At 37.8% G+C, this 15,892-nt stretch overlaps 1 protein-coding gene across 1 annotated transcript in view; it reads left to right on the top strand.

Annotated features, from left to right (window-relative positions):
* Positions 1–2,363: 2,363 nt before the first annotated feature.
* The window catches only part of LOC109072162 (zinc finger SWIM domain-containing protein 6-like), a 72,486-nt gene continuing 58,957 nt past the window's right edge, over positions 2,364–15,892 (top strand). The window contains exon 1 of the mRNA XM_042765586.1: positions 2,364–2,899. Within this exon, the coding sequence (XP_042621520.1) occupies positions 2,473–2,899 (427 nt within the window). The 5' untranslated portion in view covers positions 2,364–2,472. The remainder of the gene's footprint in view (positions 2,900–15,892) is intronic.

Here is a 15,892-nt window from a genome sequence, read left to right as displayed (position 1 = left end):
AGTATGGTTAATGCTTAGTTCATGTTAACTAAAGTAGTTAACTAATGAACCTTATTGTAAAGTGTTACCAAAGCAATATTAGAATAATATTAAAATAATCAATTGAACAATGAATTGTACGTCAACAATAGAATCAAAACTGACCCTGTTTATGTTCATGCTCCTGGTCTTATTATTTGAAAGATTTGTCAGCGCACATCATTTTATTCTCTTATTATAAAAATAAGTCAAATGAGATGTGAACATTTTAATGAAGATTTTAACAATATAGTGTAAACAAAAAAGTTTTGGTCTGAAGTGCACACATTTTCATACAAACTAAGTGATAAAACTGCTTTATTAAAAAAGAGAGAGATGTGCTTCATTTGTAGAAATATGAAACTCAGCCACATGCTTTTATCAAAAACACTGACTGCTAAACGCTCTGCCACGCTGCACGTGTCCATTAAAAGCTCTGAGATGACAGATGAGAGAAGCTTAAATTGTGCGGACACTAATCTGAAATACATTGCATTGATCGGCTGGAGATTACAGCATCCCAGCAATGAGTTGCAATTAGTTACATCACATTTCTCAATCAATTAAACTTACCCTGAGGACACACTTTTTAATATCACCGGTGAGACTCTTGCATGAAATTGAATTAGCGCTCTCTCTCGTTAGGTGGTAACTTCTCCTTTTGTAGTTTTATCACAGACACCGACTGTGGTCTTCAGATCTGTCTCTCGATCAGATGTAGTACAAGGAATCACCTGGAATGAAAAAGAGAAAAGACTACTCTTCATGGACTGGAGTTAATAGGAATGTGTGACTAGCAAAAGAAAAAGAGTTAAAACGGGTGAAATATAAAATACAGCCACGATCCACACAAAATGACACTGGATTGACTCCTTAAATGTGGCATAAACGTTGCATGGATTCACCTTCAGGATGTTTGAAGAATAACTCTCTCTGTGTGTTTGATCCATTTAAGTTGGGGGCAAATCTTTTCCCTTTACACTGCACATTTAAGATTAATAGATCTCATGTATTGAACTGTTTTTATGTTTAGCAGAAGCCTTTAAACCATAGCAGCATAAAAGATAAATGAAATTACTGTGGTAAATTTTGCAGCTACGTTTGAACACGAGAAGAAATATTTATAATAGGGATGAGCAATATCAATTATTTTCATTTCGATCTGGGTATAAAAGGTAACTATAGCTTTGGATCATTGTTTTGGATGGGTGCATGGCATTAATAAAACAAAACAAGAATCTTTTGCAAAAATCCAGTTTTGTGTGTTGTGACTGTATTTTAGAGGATTTCCAATTGGTGTACAACAAACTTCCGGAGAAAAAAGAGTTTTTAATATATATATATATATATATATTTATATATATATATATATATATATATATATATATATATATATATTAGTCTATATTAGTCTTTATAATACCTTGCATACTATTTTATTTAATTTATTTTTGATGTACAACAACACTTTAGAGAAAAAACTGTAATCATTCAAATTAAATAAATCCAAATATATGTTTAGGAAAAACAAAACAAAATTAAAAATACTTATGTATATAATAATATTTTTAAATGTTTTTTTTATCAATCTCTCTCTCTCTACAGTCAAAAATTAATTTTATGTATTTATTTATAAAAGAATAGATAGAGAAATAGATTATATATTTATAATATAATTGCAATAAATTAAAAATATTAATATGTATTAAATATGTATATGTATTAAAAATGTTTTTAAAAATCATAAAATCACAAAATATAAATGTGTGTGTGTGTGTGTGTGTGTGTGTGTATATATATATATATATTATATATATATATATATATATATATATATATATATATATATATATATATATATATATATATATATAATTTGACAAATAAAAGCTACTAATAATTAACGTTATGTTTATAATACAACGCGTACTGTGCACTATTTTTTTTACACTTAGTATAACTGGGTCTATATATAGAGGTGTATATGTATAGAGGATAATAATATACGTTTGGGTATTTTGGCAGATGTGTGGGACGCAGGCTCGAGACTCCACCCATCCTCTGTCCTTATTTACGTTACATGTCTGCTTTTTGAATTACCATTAATACCTAATTTCTATATGTCCTTGATTAGTTTGTGGACGGCTACAAAACCATGAGCGTTTCCAAGCTCTCGTGCTTATGAACTTATGACACTCATTATGACTCCAGCAAGGATTCGCCGACGTGCGAGAATTCCGCCTTCCATTCCTTTTCAGCACGGCTGCAGACACGCTAGCCACGCCCCTTTCTTATTTTGTCTACGCAAAGGCTCCGAAGCCCCGCCCTTTTGACCAAATAAGTTCAGGCTGTCCTTACACGGCGAACAATCGATGCGCGTCGCAACCTTTCCCTTTCCTTATCCCGTTTATATAGTACGGCGACTTCCGCCCTTGCCGTTAAAGCAGTGCGATCATGGCGGAGCGCGTTCAGCAGCCCCCAGCTAAACGGCTCTGCTGCCGACCCGGGTATAGTACGACATGTAGACAGGGGCAGCGAGCCGGTGGAACAGTATGCGGCGGTTCGGGTTCTGGCCAAGGGGGATCCAGCAAAACCCAGAGCCCCGAGTCGCTCCTGGACATTGCAGCGCGGAAAGTAGCGGAGAAGTGGCCGTTCCAACGGGTGGAGGAGCGTTTCGAGCGCATCCCGGAGCCCGTACAGCGGCGGATCGTGTACTGGTCTTTCCCGAGGAGCGAACGGGAGATCTGCATGTATTCCTCGTTCAACACGGGCGGAGAGGAGAGCGCGTCTAGCGGGGAGAACGTAGACGAGACGCGGTTACCGTTCCGACGCGGCATCGCATTGCTGGAGAGCGGCTGTGTGGACAACGTATTACAAGTCGGTGAGTGTGGATGTGAACCCGCGGCTTGGAAAACGTTTAAATCGATTGATTCCAGTCACCCTCACGCAGACACAGTCGAGCGAAAACATTCGAATGTCGTTTAAAAGAGGAACACGAGTCGAATGAAAGGCACTATTGAATTTACGGCGAACAAAGGGAGGGATACATCGGGTTTAAATCTCCCGACAGGGTGCCGGTGATGTCGTTTAGTTTCGTACTCAGACACCCAGCGCTCCGGCTTATCGATACATTCCGAGCGTTCTGGGAAACGTTCTGAATACATTGTAGCGCTTTTGTATCTGCGCGAGATGAACAGCGCGGAAGTGGAGCTCGATGTCGCTCGATCCATTCAGCGTTTAAAGCACATTAACTTGACTTTTTCGTTGTTCTTTCACCTCGGACTTGTTTTGCAGTTCCACTTTAGTCGGTGTGACGACATATTAATCGTGTGTTTTGTCGTAAAACGGTTGAAATGTCAAGCCTTCGGAAGCTTGTCTGGTCTGTTTATTTTTCTGAAGTGAAAGCGTGAGGGGGGGTTATTGGCGTAGTAAGTCGACCAACTGCTGGATGTAGAGCTGTCATGTCAACTAAAATAGCAGGAATATACGCGAATATTTGTTGTAATTGCAAACAATACTCTGACTCTTGTTTTTAGCAGCGAAAACACTGTTGGTTTTGTATTTAGTGGGTGCGAAATAGCCGTCAGGCATCCCTATTGAAATTGACACTTTGTTCCCATTTTCATGTTCGTTTGTGTCTTTTCAGCTTTCTGTCACCCTCCAAAAGGAAGGGAAACAAAAGCGGCTTTTTATTTTCTTTCACTGCTTGTCAAATGGAAAAGATTTGGGAAAGGGGTGGGAGGAATGGCGATTTAAAGACGCAGTGCCTCGATTTCTTTTTAAATGTCCCCTAATAATATGCATACGTTCCGGCTGAGCCTCGTGACGTCAGCGTGCGCGGTGGAAATTGTCAAAGTAGCTGCGAGCGCGATATTCAGCTCTGACATGTAGTGATTCACCCACTTTGTCATATTGCAACTTTATCTACCTTTGTTTTTAAAGGCCCCGCAATTCATTCCGTGGCTCTCTGCCCTTTGGAAACAGTTCAAGATTTTAATCACATTTGTGCCTTTGCTAAATTCGAATTGTAATGCAATCAGCGAGCATAATTTTCTGCATGACCATTCCCCCCTCCTCCACGTCCGTAGCCCGCAAGAGAAGAGGTGCCTCAGCTGGGCTCTGTGCCCTCACCCTTCAGCCAAAATGGGTTTGTGCTCTTAGGAAAATGCACACACTGGCCCATGTGTGTCTTCCCTGCCCGGAGCCTCTCGAGCGGACTGGCTGTCTTGGAAGATCAAGGGCTCTTGCCCTTTTTCCAACAGGCTACGTGGAGTTCTCTGCTTTTGATTCTGCTTTTTCCCTTTGTGTGTGCCTCATTCCGAGCTCCGGCGATGGGAAATGACAAGCCTGCGCGCACGGGGAGGGTTTCTTGGCTGATTGCATCCCAGTATGGAATGCTCTGCAAAAATAAAGCCAAGCGGCGATAAATAAAAGATGCAATCTTGCGACGCAGGCAGGGCCGGGGGGTTGCTTCCAGCAGACCCGGATTAGCCCCGATAGGTAGAGCACACCGTGACGAACGAGCCGAGACTGAATTCAGGACAGGAATTTGTTTTCCTTTCTGTCATACGCAGGGGGAGGGGATGCAATAAAGCGATATATTTCTCATAAATATGGCCGTGGCGTCCCTCGGCTGACAGTTGGCCATGATACTCTATATTTACATACCAAGGGCATCCGAGCAGCCCTCCTCTTTTAGCGCATGCAGGGAATGTTTATTGTATTACAGGATGTGTAGATGGTACATGCAGCACTGATCTTGGGGGAAAGTGTGTGTGTTTTCCTGACCAGTTCGGTTGAAGCACTCTGTGGGACTATTGTATGGTTTTCTGTGGAAACGCAGGCGTTATAGCTCTAGATTGCAATTGCAAACCCAGTAGATGTTCTATATTTATTACCAGTGTTGATGCTTCTGTTGCTGTGGCTTGCATCGTATTGATCACGTCAAGCACAAAAGGTCACGGGGTTCAAGTTCAACCCCCTTCTTTCCAGCCGTGTGTTGTGTTTCCATCTGTTATGACTTTATTAGGCTGCCGATCGGTGATCCTATTAGCTTTATAATCTGCCTTTTGCTGGTGATATGTTTGCCAATATGCTCAGCTGTTAAAGATCAATCGGAATTAACCACAAATACCATGTTATGCATGCCGTTTGATGTGTAATAACAATACTGAGGCACGCTGCTGCAAAGATCACAGGTCTACATGGTATATGTCAGTACTTTCAGTTGGTGTAATAACTTGACAGTTAAATCTCAAAGCGAGCCAGTGATGTAATTTTCCATTATTATAGCTCAAGTCAGGACGTTTTGCGGCGTGTTCTCGGAAATGCTGGAGGTTTTTTGAAATTCTAGCATTGTAGATGTTAATGGCAGAACCATATGTGAGTCCCCGAGGTGTATTGATCAGATGAAGAAGACAGTGTCATAGTGGTGTAATGATATAACGGGACAAAATAAACTGATTTGTTTATTGATCTCACATCAGAGGGGAGGCATAGTTCCATCAGCCTTATTAAACCAGAAAGGGTGTGTGTGTGTGTGTGTGTAAAGAATGAAAAAAGAGTTCTGCACATGCTCTAATGTGTGTTCCAGCTTACTGGAGCCAGTGGAAAGAAAAGCCTTCTGCCTGCTTTAACATTTCTGCCATTCATGCACAGAAGTGCAAAATTTAAGATGTACAACTTAAATCTTACATGAGGCTGTTGCTTTTGGGGCCGTCAGAAATGCCATGTGCAAGAGAGCGCTGCTGAGTGTTTAAAGGCATCCAAGCTTCTAGTTTGGTAGATTTGAGGTCAGTGGGCCTTACTTTATGATGCTTAAAATATGTGTGACGTGTCTGGAGAAGTGCTGATACACACATTTGAGATGTTTTGAAGGAAGAGACCTAGATTTTCACCCTTCATTTTTCTTGTTTTAAAACCTATTTGCTGTGGAAACAAATTTCACTGAAACTGCTAGTACATTTCACAAATAATTACAAAGAAACAGCAAGTAGCATTGAATTACACATGAAATTTAAAGACTGAAGTAGTATTTTCTTGTTAAACATAGGCTACTTGAATAATCTTTATTTACAACTTATAAAAATCATTTTTTTACAGTGAAGAAAAAATTGTTTAGTGTTGAAATATGTAAATTAATTAATGGGTAATGTACTTGGTATGCTATACTTCAGTTCCTACAGTATATAATTTATGCGTACACATTTTTTTTGTATGGATACAATAGTCATGATGCAATGTGGTCAACTTGATATTAGTCGTGATTTAACCTCTTTCCTAACTTTTTTTTTAATGAGTTCAAATTTAGTCAATTTTCTCAAAATTAGATTGAAATGCAAAATAACAGTTTATTTCTAAGACTGTTTACTATTTGAAATGCATATTTCAATTAAAAAATTTTGTTAAATATATGTTCTGTTTCATATACTATTATGAACAAAAACAAAAATAGAATGATAGTAAGTTAACTTGCATAAAATACTCTACTGTATCCCACAATGCAATGTGGTTGACTTGATATTCAGCTGAACCTGAAGTAATTTCAGTCATAATTTAACATGTCTTTGATTACTAATGAGACTGCCAAAAAAAATAAGTCCTTTTTTGCTCAAAATTAGATTAAAAATGTTTAATTATTTGACATTTATACTACAATTTAAAGTATTTTCTAAACCAAGTTCAGTTTCACATCATATTTTAAAAATATAGAATGCAGTATTTCATAAGCTAATGTTATTTTACCAATGCAGATGAGTCAGAAATGCTGCATGTTGTTATGTGTGGTTTTGTTATATTATTTTAGATCAGCATTAAATCAGATCGTATGGTCTGTCTGTAAATGCTTCATTTTCCACAGCAGCTTTGAGAAGTCAGATTGACAGTAAGCCTACAGATTTGCACCATCTATTGAAAGTTAGCGCTCCACCCACAATGCCCTTTGATGTAGTTTGTGGTGGAGGGCATAAGCTCTGCTCTCTGCTGCAGGGTCTGCTATAAAATTAGACTGTAGTGTTCTTCACACATCACGTGCTTCAGTTAAAAGGGTTGTTTAAGCAAGTCTACCAGAGCTTTATCACCAGTCAAAAAAAAACACAACACAGCGATTCATTCTTGTGGAATTCTGTTCCAGAGATTTGGAGAGCTACACTGCGAAATATCACATCATAACGAACCGCATTTTGACTTTATCATGAAGTTTAGCTTGAATGTTACATTCCAAACTACTGCTGCCACCCAAAGCACCTGATTTCAGCAAAACTAGAAACCTGCAGATGTCAAATGAACGCTGGTCATCCTAGTTTGTGTGCTCGGTTGAACTCAAATGTTTATGTGCATGACAGACTTGATTTGTTGTGTCCATCAAAGCAAAGATGGAGGATTCTGGCACTGAACAAGTTCCATTCTGTAGGGAAGTTCAGATGTTGTAGTAATGCATATGATGTGATGTGCCTTTAAGTGATGTTGGTCAGAATAAAGTGGGCTTGCTGGGCATCTCCATATTTCTTTCTGTCTTTTCACTTCCCAATGAAGATGGAAAGCATTTATAGTACAAAAAAAGATGCATTAGGTGTGTAATCAATGCTTAAGTGCACAGAGAATGATGGGAAGTATAGTTTTGCATTATAAACTGGCGAAATGAGTGATCTTTCCTTTGCTTGTAAAAGTTCACATCCAGAATGAAAACACAATATTATTCTGATTTGATTTGTATGATTTTGTTTTGTTTTAAATGGCATCAAAATGTTAAAATTATAATTCAAAATGAAAGTATAACTATGATCATTATCAGTGAGGTTCTGATTGGATTTCTATGATTAGTCATTATAAGAATAAATTTGAATTCATTTGCAGTACTTTCGTCAAAATGCCCTAAAACTGCCAAACCATTAATTTCCTGTTTAATTTTGTTTTATAAAGTGAATAGTTCAGTCTCTAAGTTTTGTTGTGATAATCTGTGTTCAGATTGTTGTGAAATACAGACAAATGTAGACCAGTGACTACACAATCTATATCCAAATTGTTTGATTATTAATGTGAGCAGGTTTAACTATTTATTGAACTTTGGTATATTTGATCACATTGCTTTTATTGCTACTTGAGGTTGTAGAGATTATTTTCCCTGGTAAAGGGGGTTTGCAGCTCACGTGTCTCAAACTCCTTTGTGAGATAAATGAAGTGCATCCAGTAAGCAGTCGGCAGTCATTTTCTGTAGCGTTTGACCCTGTTCTGGAGGATTGTTGTGTTTCTCTCGGTATGGTAATTTCTGTGCGTACTTCAGTCTGAGAGCTGCATCACGGTCAAGTATCTGGAGAGGATCAAGGAGTTTGACTTTGGAGAGCTTCCTCTCGACAGGATCACAGAGCAATGACAAGCTGCCCTAATATCATTATTTAATAGGCACCCTTCTCGTTTCTCCCTGTATTATTTTGTAGAGTAAAGTAAGATGTTACTCAGTAGCCACTTGCGTATGCATTTCAGACCATGATTGACTGGAATGTTCTCCGCTTCCCAGCATCTACATACTTGAGCAGCATCCAGTGCCCTGGACGGGTGGAGTTTGGTCACAAGGCCCTGCATGGGCCCTCTTTAAATGAATAACATGGCTATCTTAGATCTCACCAACAGCCAAACATGGTCCAAACTGTTGTTTTTGAAATGGGGTTTGGAGAAAGATTTGCATTGCAACATTGCAAAAATGTTTGCATTTTTTCTCTCTCTATTTTTTTTAATGCAGTTTGAAATCAAGTCCTATTTGAAATCAGTAGTTAAGTTTAGCATGCATACATCCTTATCATTTACGTGCTGCATGCCGTTGTGTTTGTTCTTCAGTTTAAAATGCATATGCAGTCAATAATGAAGAACTATTTATAAATAAATACATTTTAATTGTTTTAATTTGAAGTGTTTAGTTATGGTATTTTGCATTAATTCATATTTGTTTATAGTATATTAATGTTAATTCTTGCAGCTTGAAATAATTGGAAAAATTGAGGGAAAAAAATCACATTAACCTAGATTAATAAATGCTGTTTAATTTGTTTCATGTTAGCCATTGCATTAACTAACATTAACCATATTGCAAAGTCACTGTCTTCATTCTTCGGTTTAAGATGCATATATGGTAAATAATAAGAAATTTTGTTTTCATGCATTATGTAGTTAGTTCGATATTTTACCATTTTTTTTTTAAATCAATATTTAATGCATTGGGTTGCATTACTAACATTGTTTTTATTTTATTTTTTTAAAGTTTAGAAATTTGTGGTATTTGGTATTGTTAATTCATTTTTGGTTAATAAAACATTCATGTTAACTTATAGCTAGAAATGTAATAAATTGTGAATGAAAAAATAACAAACCTGGATTAAAAAAAATGCTTTTAAGCTTAATTTCATGTAAATATTACATTTAACTAATATTAAACATATTGTTCTTGAGTTTAAGATGCATATGCGGTCATCAATTAACAATATTTTCGTTATTTATTTATTGGTTGTTTATTTATTTATTTGTTAACATTTGTTAATGCATTGGTATGAACAATCATGAACAATGAAGAATTTTAATTGTTTTAATTTGTTTATTTATGGTAGTTTGCATTGTTACTTGTTTGTTTTATAAAACATTAATATAAATACAGCTTGAAATAATATGAAAATTGTAAATGGGGGGGGGGGGGGGTTAACCTAGTGTCATAGCATTCAATCTTCTGTTTCAGTGCATATGCATATGTGCTCCATCTGTGCATATGGTGTTGTCATATTAAGTTTGACTGCCCAATCTTAAGGGTTATAATGTGTTCTGCTCCTTATGGAATTCTCCAGAATTTCCTGTGCTGACGTGCAGCACTTAACCCCTCATCTGTGATCATACTGAAGCTGTAGGTGTTTGTAGATGGCATGGGAGGTTTTTGGATTGCATTCAGGTCTGAATGAAGACACTGTCATTGTTTCCCTTCATTGTCTGAATCAATACGTTCAGCTGAAGATAATGGGTGATCATTCAAATGCATGCCAATAAGCGATGCGTTTAGTGTTTTGAAAGAAGCTGTTGACATGATTTTCTGTGCATTCATTGGGTGTTTATCAGCATTACTTTAAATGCAAATGGAATTCAATGTTATTTGTACAGAATCAATTTTTCTTCATGTGGCAGTTGTACTGAGCTGAAGTAGAGCGTTCAAGCACATGAACCCGAGGCGGTGCGCAGTAATTTCAAAAGGTTAGCTTTAGTTGTCTTTGAGAGGCTTTGAATCTTTAAGTAAGCAAGTAAGTAATGCAATAATAAACATGTGACAACCTCATTATATTGTGTGTTTAGTTGTCAATACTTTACAATATGATTCAATATGTTAATGCATTGGATATCATGAACTAACAATGAATATTTTTTTTTTGTAATTGTTTAAATTATTATTATTATTTTTTAATTATTGATGGTATTTTTGAATGGTTGATTCATGTTTGTTTTGTAATACGTTACTGTTAATTTACACAGCTTGAAATGATATAAAAACTGTAAATATTAACATTACCCTAGATTAATAAATGCTGCTCATTTTATTTCATGTTAGCTGTTGCATTAGCTAACATTAACCATATTGTAAAGTGTTACAACTTAATTCAGCATCTGATTCTTCTATTGAAAAAAATTATTTAGCATTTTTCTTTCATGTTTGTGTAAAAATGTCTATTTGCAGTCTGATCAAATCATTGTCATTTATTGTACAGAAGCTCTTTTTTCAAGATTCTTTGATGAAAAAGTTCAAAACAGCATTTATTTGAAATAGAAGTCTTTTGTAGTCTTTACTGTCACTTTTGACCAATTTAATGCGTCCTTGCTGAATAAAAGTGTTAATTAAATTTTTTTTGAAATCTTAACCCAAATTTTTTTTAATGGTGCTTTATCATGGTTTTAACAAAAATATTTAACCGCAAAAACTGTTTTCATTATTGATAATAATGAGAAATGTTTCAAATCAGCATATTAGAATGGAGTAATGATGCTGAAAATTCAGCTTTGATCACAGAAATAAATTACTTTTTAAAATATATTCACATAGAAAACAGTTCTTTTAAATAGTACAAATATTTAAGACTGTTATAATTTTTACTGTATTTTTAATCAAATAAATAGAGCCTTGATGTACACAAAAGGCATATCCTGCAGAAACCGTAAGAGTAGTATGCTATTCTGTAGGGGTGCACGATATATATTGGGCGATATAGAGCCGTTGTTAACTGACAAGCTGCGCAAATCCACGCTGATAATGAACGTGGATTTGCGCAGCTTGTCAGTTAACAACGGCTCTGTGTAGTTACAGCTGCTCTGTGAAATCACGCACCTGATGGAATTTACCACTGATTAGAGAACCGGCTTTACTGACGAGATGCGCATTAATCACCGGCCGATATTTATCGTGCACCCCTACTATTCTGAACACAGCACAGATGCACTTCCCCTTTAAGAGCTTTTCTGTACTAACCTTCAACATGTACTTGGGCAAGGAGCATGGGAAGTCTAAATATCATTAGCTCATTCTCTGGTTTGTTTCTTAGGGAGGCGTTTGATGGAGGAGCGAGCGTCTTTAATTGCTTTTAGGGCCGCAGCTGTATGGTTTTTTTTGTTAGTTAATATTTAGTTAATCTCTAGACTCCAGACCTGCGGGAGAGTTTTCCAGCACCTCTTCATCCATCTTGGGCTGATCTGTATTCCTCCAGCACCATTAACCTTCACTGAGGGTGAGGAAGAGGGGGGCGAGGAGGCGAGTTTGTGGGGGCAGGGATACGAGGACTCTTTCTCTGCTCTGTTTGTTTTCCATTACACGCCTCTACGCCCGGCCTGTTCTCCTGGCCTGCGTTTGCAGCTAACATCAGGGCTCACCACAGGTCCATACGGCACCGGGCCCTATAAAAAGGCTCAAACATCGGGGCCCGCATTGGACCCAAATGCAGGAATTACCTCAAAAGCCAGATTGCCTCTCCTGTCCCTAATCCAGGCTACAGCGAGACACTGGCAGTGGATCTGAATTTGGATGGAAACCCTGAAGCGTGCTGACACACAAACAGGGTGAGTCTCGCAGGGAATCGGGCCGTCGGATCTCGCGACCTCTCGCGCTCCATATGTTAATTTACGAGGGACGGCTAGTGGGTAATTTGTCCCGAACCCTCTTCTTTTTCAACGAGGACCCGATCGGTCTTCATTATCTAGGCCGGAGCTGAGACCTGGAAAAGGCGCAGTGATGAATGAGACCTTTAAGCTCACATTAATAGCTAACTATTGCTCATAAGGAGCTTTAGATTGGCGCTGCTTGATTGGTGCGCCGCTCTTTATGTGTCTTTGAAGGCGATGAAGAGCGTTTTGAGTGCTTGTGCTGCTTTTGGAATGATAAAGCCACTATTTTGCATGTTTTGGGTTGCTCAAAGACTGTTTGGAGGCCTCTAGTTTGGTTAAGTGCTGCAGGCTTTGACATGGAGTCCATAGAGGGACCAAAATGTTCAGCATTGTAAAGATCGACCCTAAACCTGTTCTGCTTCATGATGTAATGAATATTTCACCCCCAAAAAAGTTTTGTGGTGATTTACTCATCCTCGGGGTCCAATAATGAAATAAAGCACAATAAAAATAGGTCATAGAACCCATGCACTATATTCCTTATTTTCTGATGATATATAATCACTTTTTGTGAAGAACAGGCTCAAATTCTGCTGCATCTATTTTACACGGGCTCATATTTATACTTGACGCTTGGGCAGACGTTTGGGGTCAGAAAGGGTTATTTATTTATTTATTAATTTTTTTAAGGTCTTCAAGGATGCATTATATATTAAACCTTAAGTGACCGTAAAGAAATTTATAATCTTAAGATTTCTATTTCAAATAAATGTTGTTCTTTTTTAACTTTCTGTGCATCAAAAATAGAAATAATTGTTTCCACAGAAATGTTAAATATATTCAGCATTGATAATAATCAGAAATGTTTCTTGAGCAGCAAATCAGCATATTAGAATGATTTCTGAAGGATCATGTGACACTGAAGACCTGAAAAGGAGCACGATTGTGCAGACACAAGTTTTTCTAAAATTTTAGACATAAACGGAAGATTTGAAATGGATCTGTAATTTGCCAGTTCACTAGGATCTAGTTGTGGTTTCTTAATAAGAGACTTAATAACCGCCAGCTTGAATGGTTTTGGGATGTGACCTAAAGATAATGATGAGTTAATAATATTGAGAAGCGGTTCTTCTGCTACAGGTAACAACTCTTTCAGTAATTTAGTGGGTACAGGATCTAATAAACATGTTGTTGGTTTAGATGCAGTGATAAGTTTATTTAGCTCTTCCTGTCCTATAGTTGTAAAGCACTGCAGTTTATCTTTGGGTGCGATAAATGAAGCTGAAGTATTAGACGCTGCGGAATCTACATTTATTATTGTATTTCTGATGTTATCTATTTTATCAGTGAAGAAATTCATAAAGTCATTACTATTAAACTGTGGGAATATTTAGATCGCGGGGCGTCTGGTTATTTGTTAATCTAGCCACTGTGCTAACTAAAAACCTTGGATTGTTTTGGTTATTTTCAATGAGTTTGTGGATATGCTCAGCCCTGGTAGATTTTAGAGCCTGTCTATAGCTGGATATACTGTTTTTCCACGCAATTCTAAATACTTCCAAGTTAGTTTTCCTCCATTTGCGCTCAAGACTACGAGTTTTTTTCTTGAAAGAATGGGTATTACTGTTGTACCATGGCACAGTATTTGATGGAGGCAACAGCTTCTAATGTATTAGAGAAGATAGTACCCATGTACTGTCTAGTTCATGTGTATTTATGGGTACAGTTGAGATAAATCAGGCAGGTTATTTGTGAATCTGTCTTTGGTGGCTGGAACAATAGTTCTGCCCGGATGATAACACGGAGCCGTATAGTTAATATCAGTAATACGCAGCATGCACGATACAAGGAAATGGTCAGTAACATCACTTTGAGGTACGATATCTATATCCATAAGATTGATTCCATGCAATATAATTAAATCTAGAATATAATTAAAACAATGAGTGGGCCCGGTGACGTTTTGCTCGACTCCGAAAGAGTTTATTAGTTCAGTAAACACAAATCCTAATGCATCATTTGTATTATCGACGTGAATGTTTAAATCCCCGACATTTAGTGCTTTATCAACTTTTACCAGTAGGTCTGAGAGGAAATCTGCAAATTCTTTTAGGAAATCTGTAAATGGCCCTGTTGGTCTATACACAGTAGCCAGAGCAAGAGATAGGAGAGATCTCTTGTGCATATCTGACAGTGTAACATTAATCAGAAGTATTTCAAATGAGTTAAACCTGTATCCTGTTTTCTGAGTAACATTGAGAATATCTCTATATATTGTTGCAACACTGCTGCCAGGACCAGTCTGACGGGGCTCATGCTTATAACAGTAGCTTGGTGGAGTAGACTCATTTAGACCAGTATAATAATTTGGTTTGAGCCAGGTTTCAGTCAAGCAGAGTACATCGAAAAACTATTATCTGTGATCATTTAATTTACAATAACTGCTTTGGGAGAGAGTCAAAAACAAAAACTATTCTTTCTTGATTTTTTTTATGCCTGATTTTTGGAGCCTGGCAGTACTACTGTTGTTTTATGGAAAAGAGCAGCTTTGACATTCTGCTTAATATCTCCTTTAGTAAAAAGAAAAGAACACAGGTCTGAGAGTGAGTAAGAAATCACGTGATTTTAATTTGGGGGCGAATTCTCCCTTTGAAGAGCCCATATGTGAGCGTGTAGAGGAGGAGCTTGGCGCAGTACGTTTGGTGATCATATAGCAGGCTGTGACGGAGGGGCTGTTATTTCCCTTTTCTCTTGTTTTTCTTCTCTTTGTCTAAGCGTGGTTAACCTGACCACGGAGCAGAGCTAACAGCTGCGCTCCTGATGATCAGTTTCAAAAGCAAACCCGGGTCACCACTTATCCACAATTTCCTGCTGCAGCTCCCCCTTCTGGGACCCATGTGCTGGATACACTTACACACACTCACCTCCTCCTCCGCCCCTGCCTTCTGTCTGCTCGTCGGCTCTAATGAGCTATGAAGAACAGGACACCGAGAGTTTAACCTCCCCTGTCCAAGTGGCCTTTCTTTAGGTAAACAAAACAAATGCAGGCTCCTTCAGGGGCCTCACATGCTCGCACAGGCCCTTCATGCCCCGTGTGAATCGCTGTTGTTGATCCAATGCCTCGCCCATCTTGGTCTCACCCTGCAGCCGCCCCGTGGAGAAATGAGCGCCAGTGGGTGCGAGAACCAGAAGATCCTGAAGTCAAACAGGTTGAAATGTATCAAAAAGCACAGGACCAGTGACGTGCCGCACGAGATGAATGTAGGCTATTTGGTGTGAGCGCCTGGCAAGAAGTGTATGTTGGGAGTCGCAGCGGATTGAACGTGAATCACATTTGGGCCCATTTACTTCTTTAATGCACTTTTATAGTTTTGTGAATGATTCATCAGTTATTCACAAAAATGTGCTTGTTATTATAACCTTTCCTTACTTTCCTTATTAGCTGCGTCAACAATCCCTCATTCTTTTTCATTCCCTCCCCTGTTGCCAGTGTTATTTTAGTGTTATGTATGCACTTTTGCAGTTTCCATAATTTTTTCATTTTAATTTTAATTAGTTTTTATTAGTGTTTTTATATATTTTTTGTAGCTTTTGTTGACTTTTTAGTGTTTAGGGCTCAGTATCTACTTAAAGGCTGTTTTTATGGTTATAATATCAAAATCTCTGATGAAATAGAGTCATAGACGTGACACGATGATGATTCTCTACGGCAGGTGATTGTTTTGTTTTCGTCTGTGTGTGGTTGGTGGAATGTTTT

This window comes from Cyprinus carpio, chromosome A10 (assembly GCF_018340385.1).
Source record: "Cyprinus carpio isolate SPL01 chromosome A10, ASM1834038v1, whole genome shotgun sequence".
Classification (NCBI taxonomy): Eukaryota; Metazoa; Chordata; class Actinopteri; order Cypriniformes; family Cyprinidae; genus Cyprinus; species Cyprinus carpio.
Note: the sequence above shows the minus strand (reverse complement) of the source record. Positions and strands in the feature narration are given on the sequence as shown.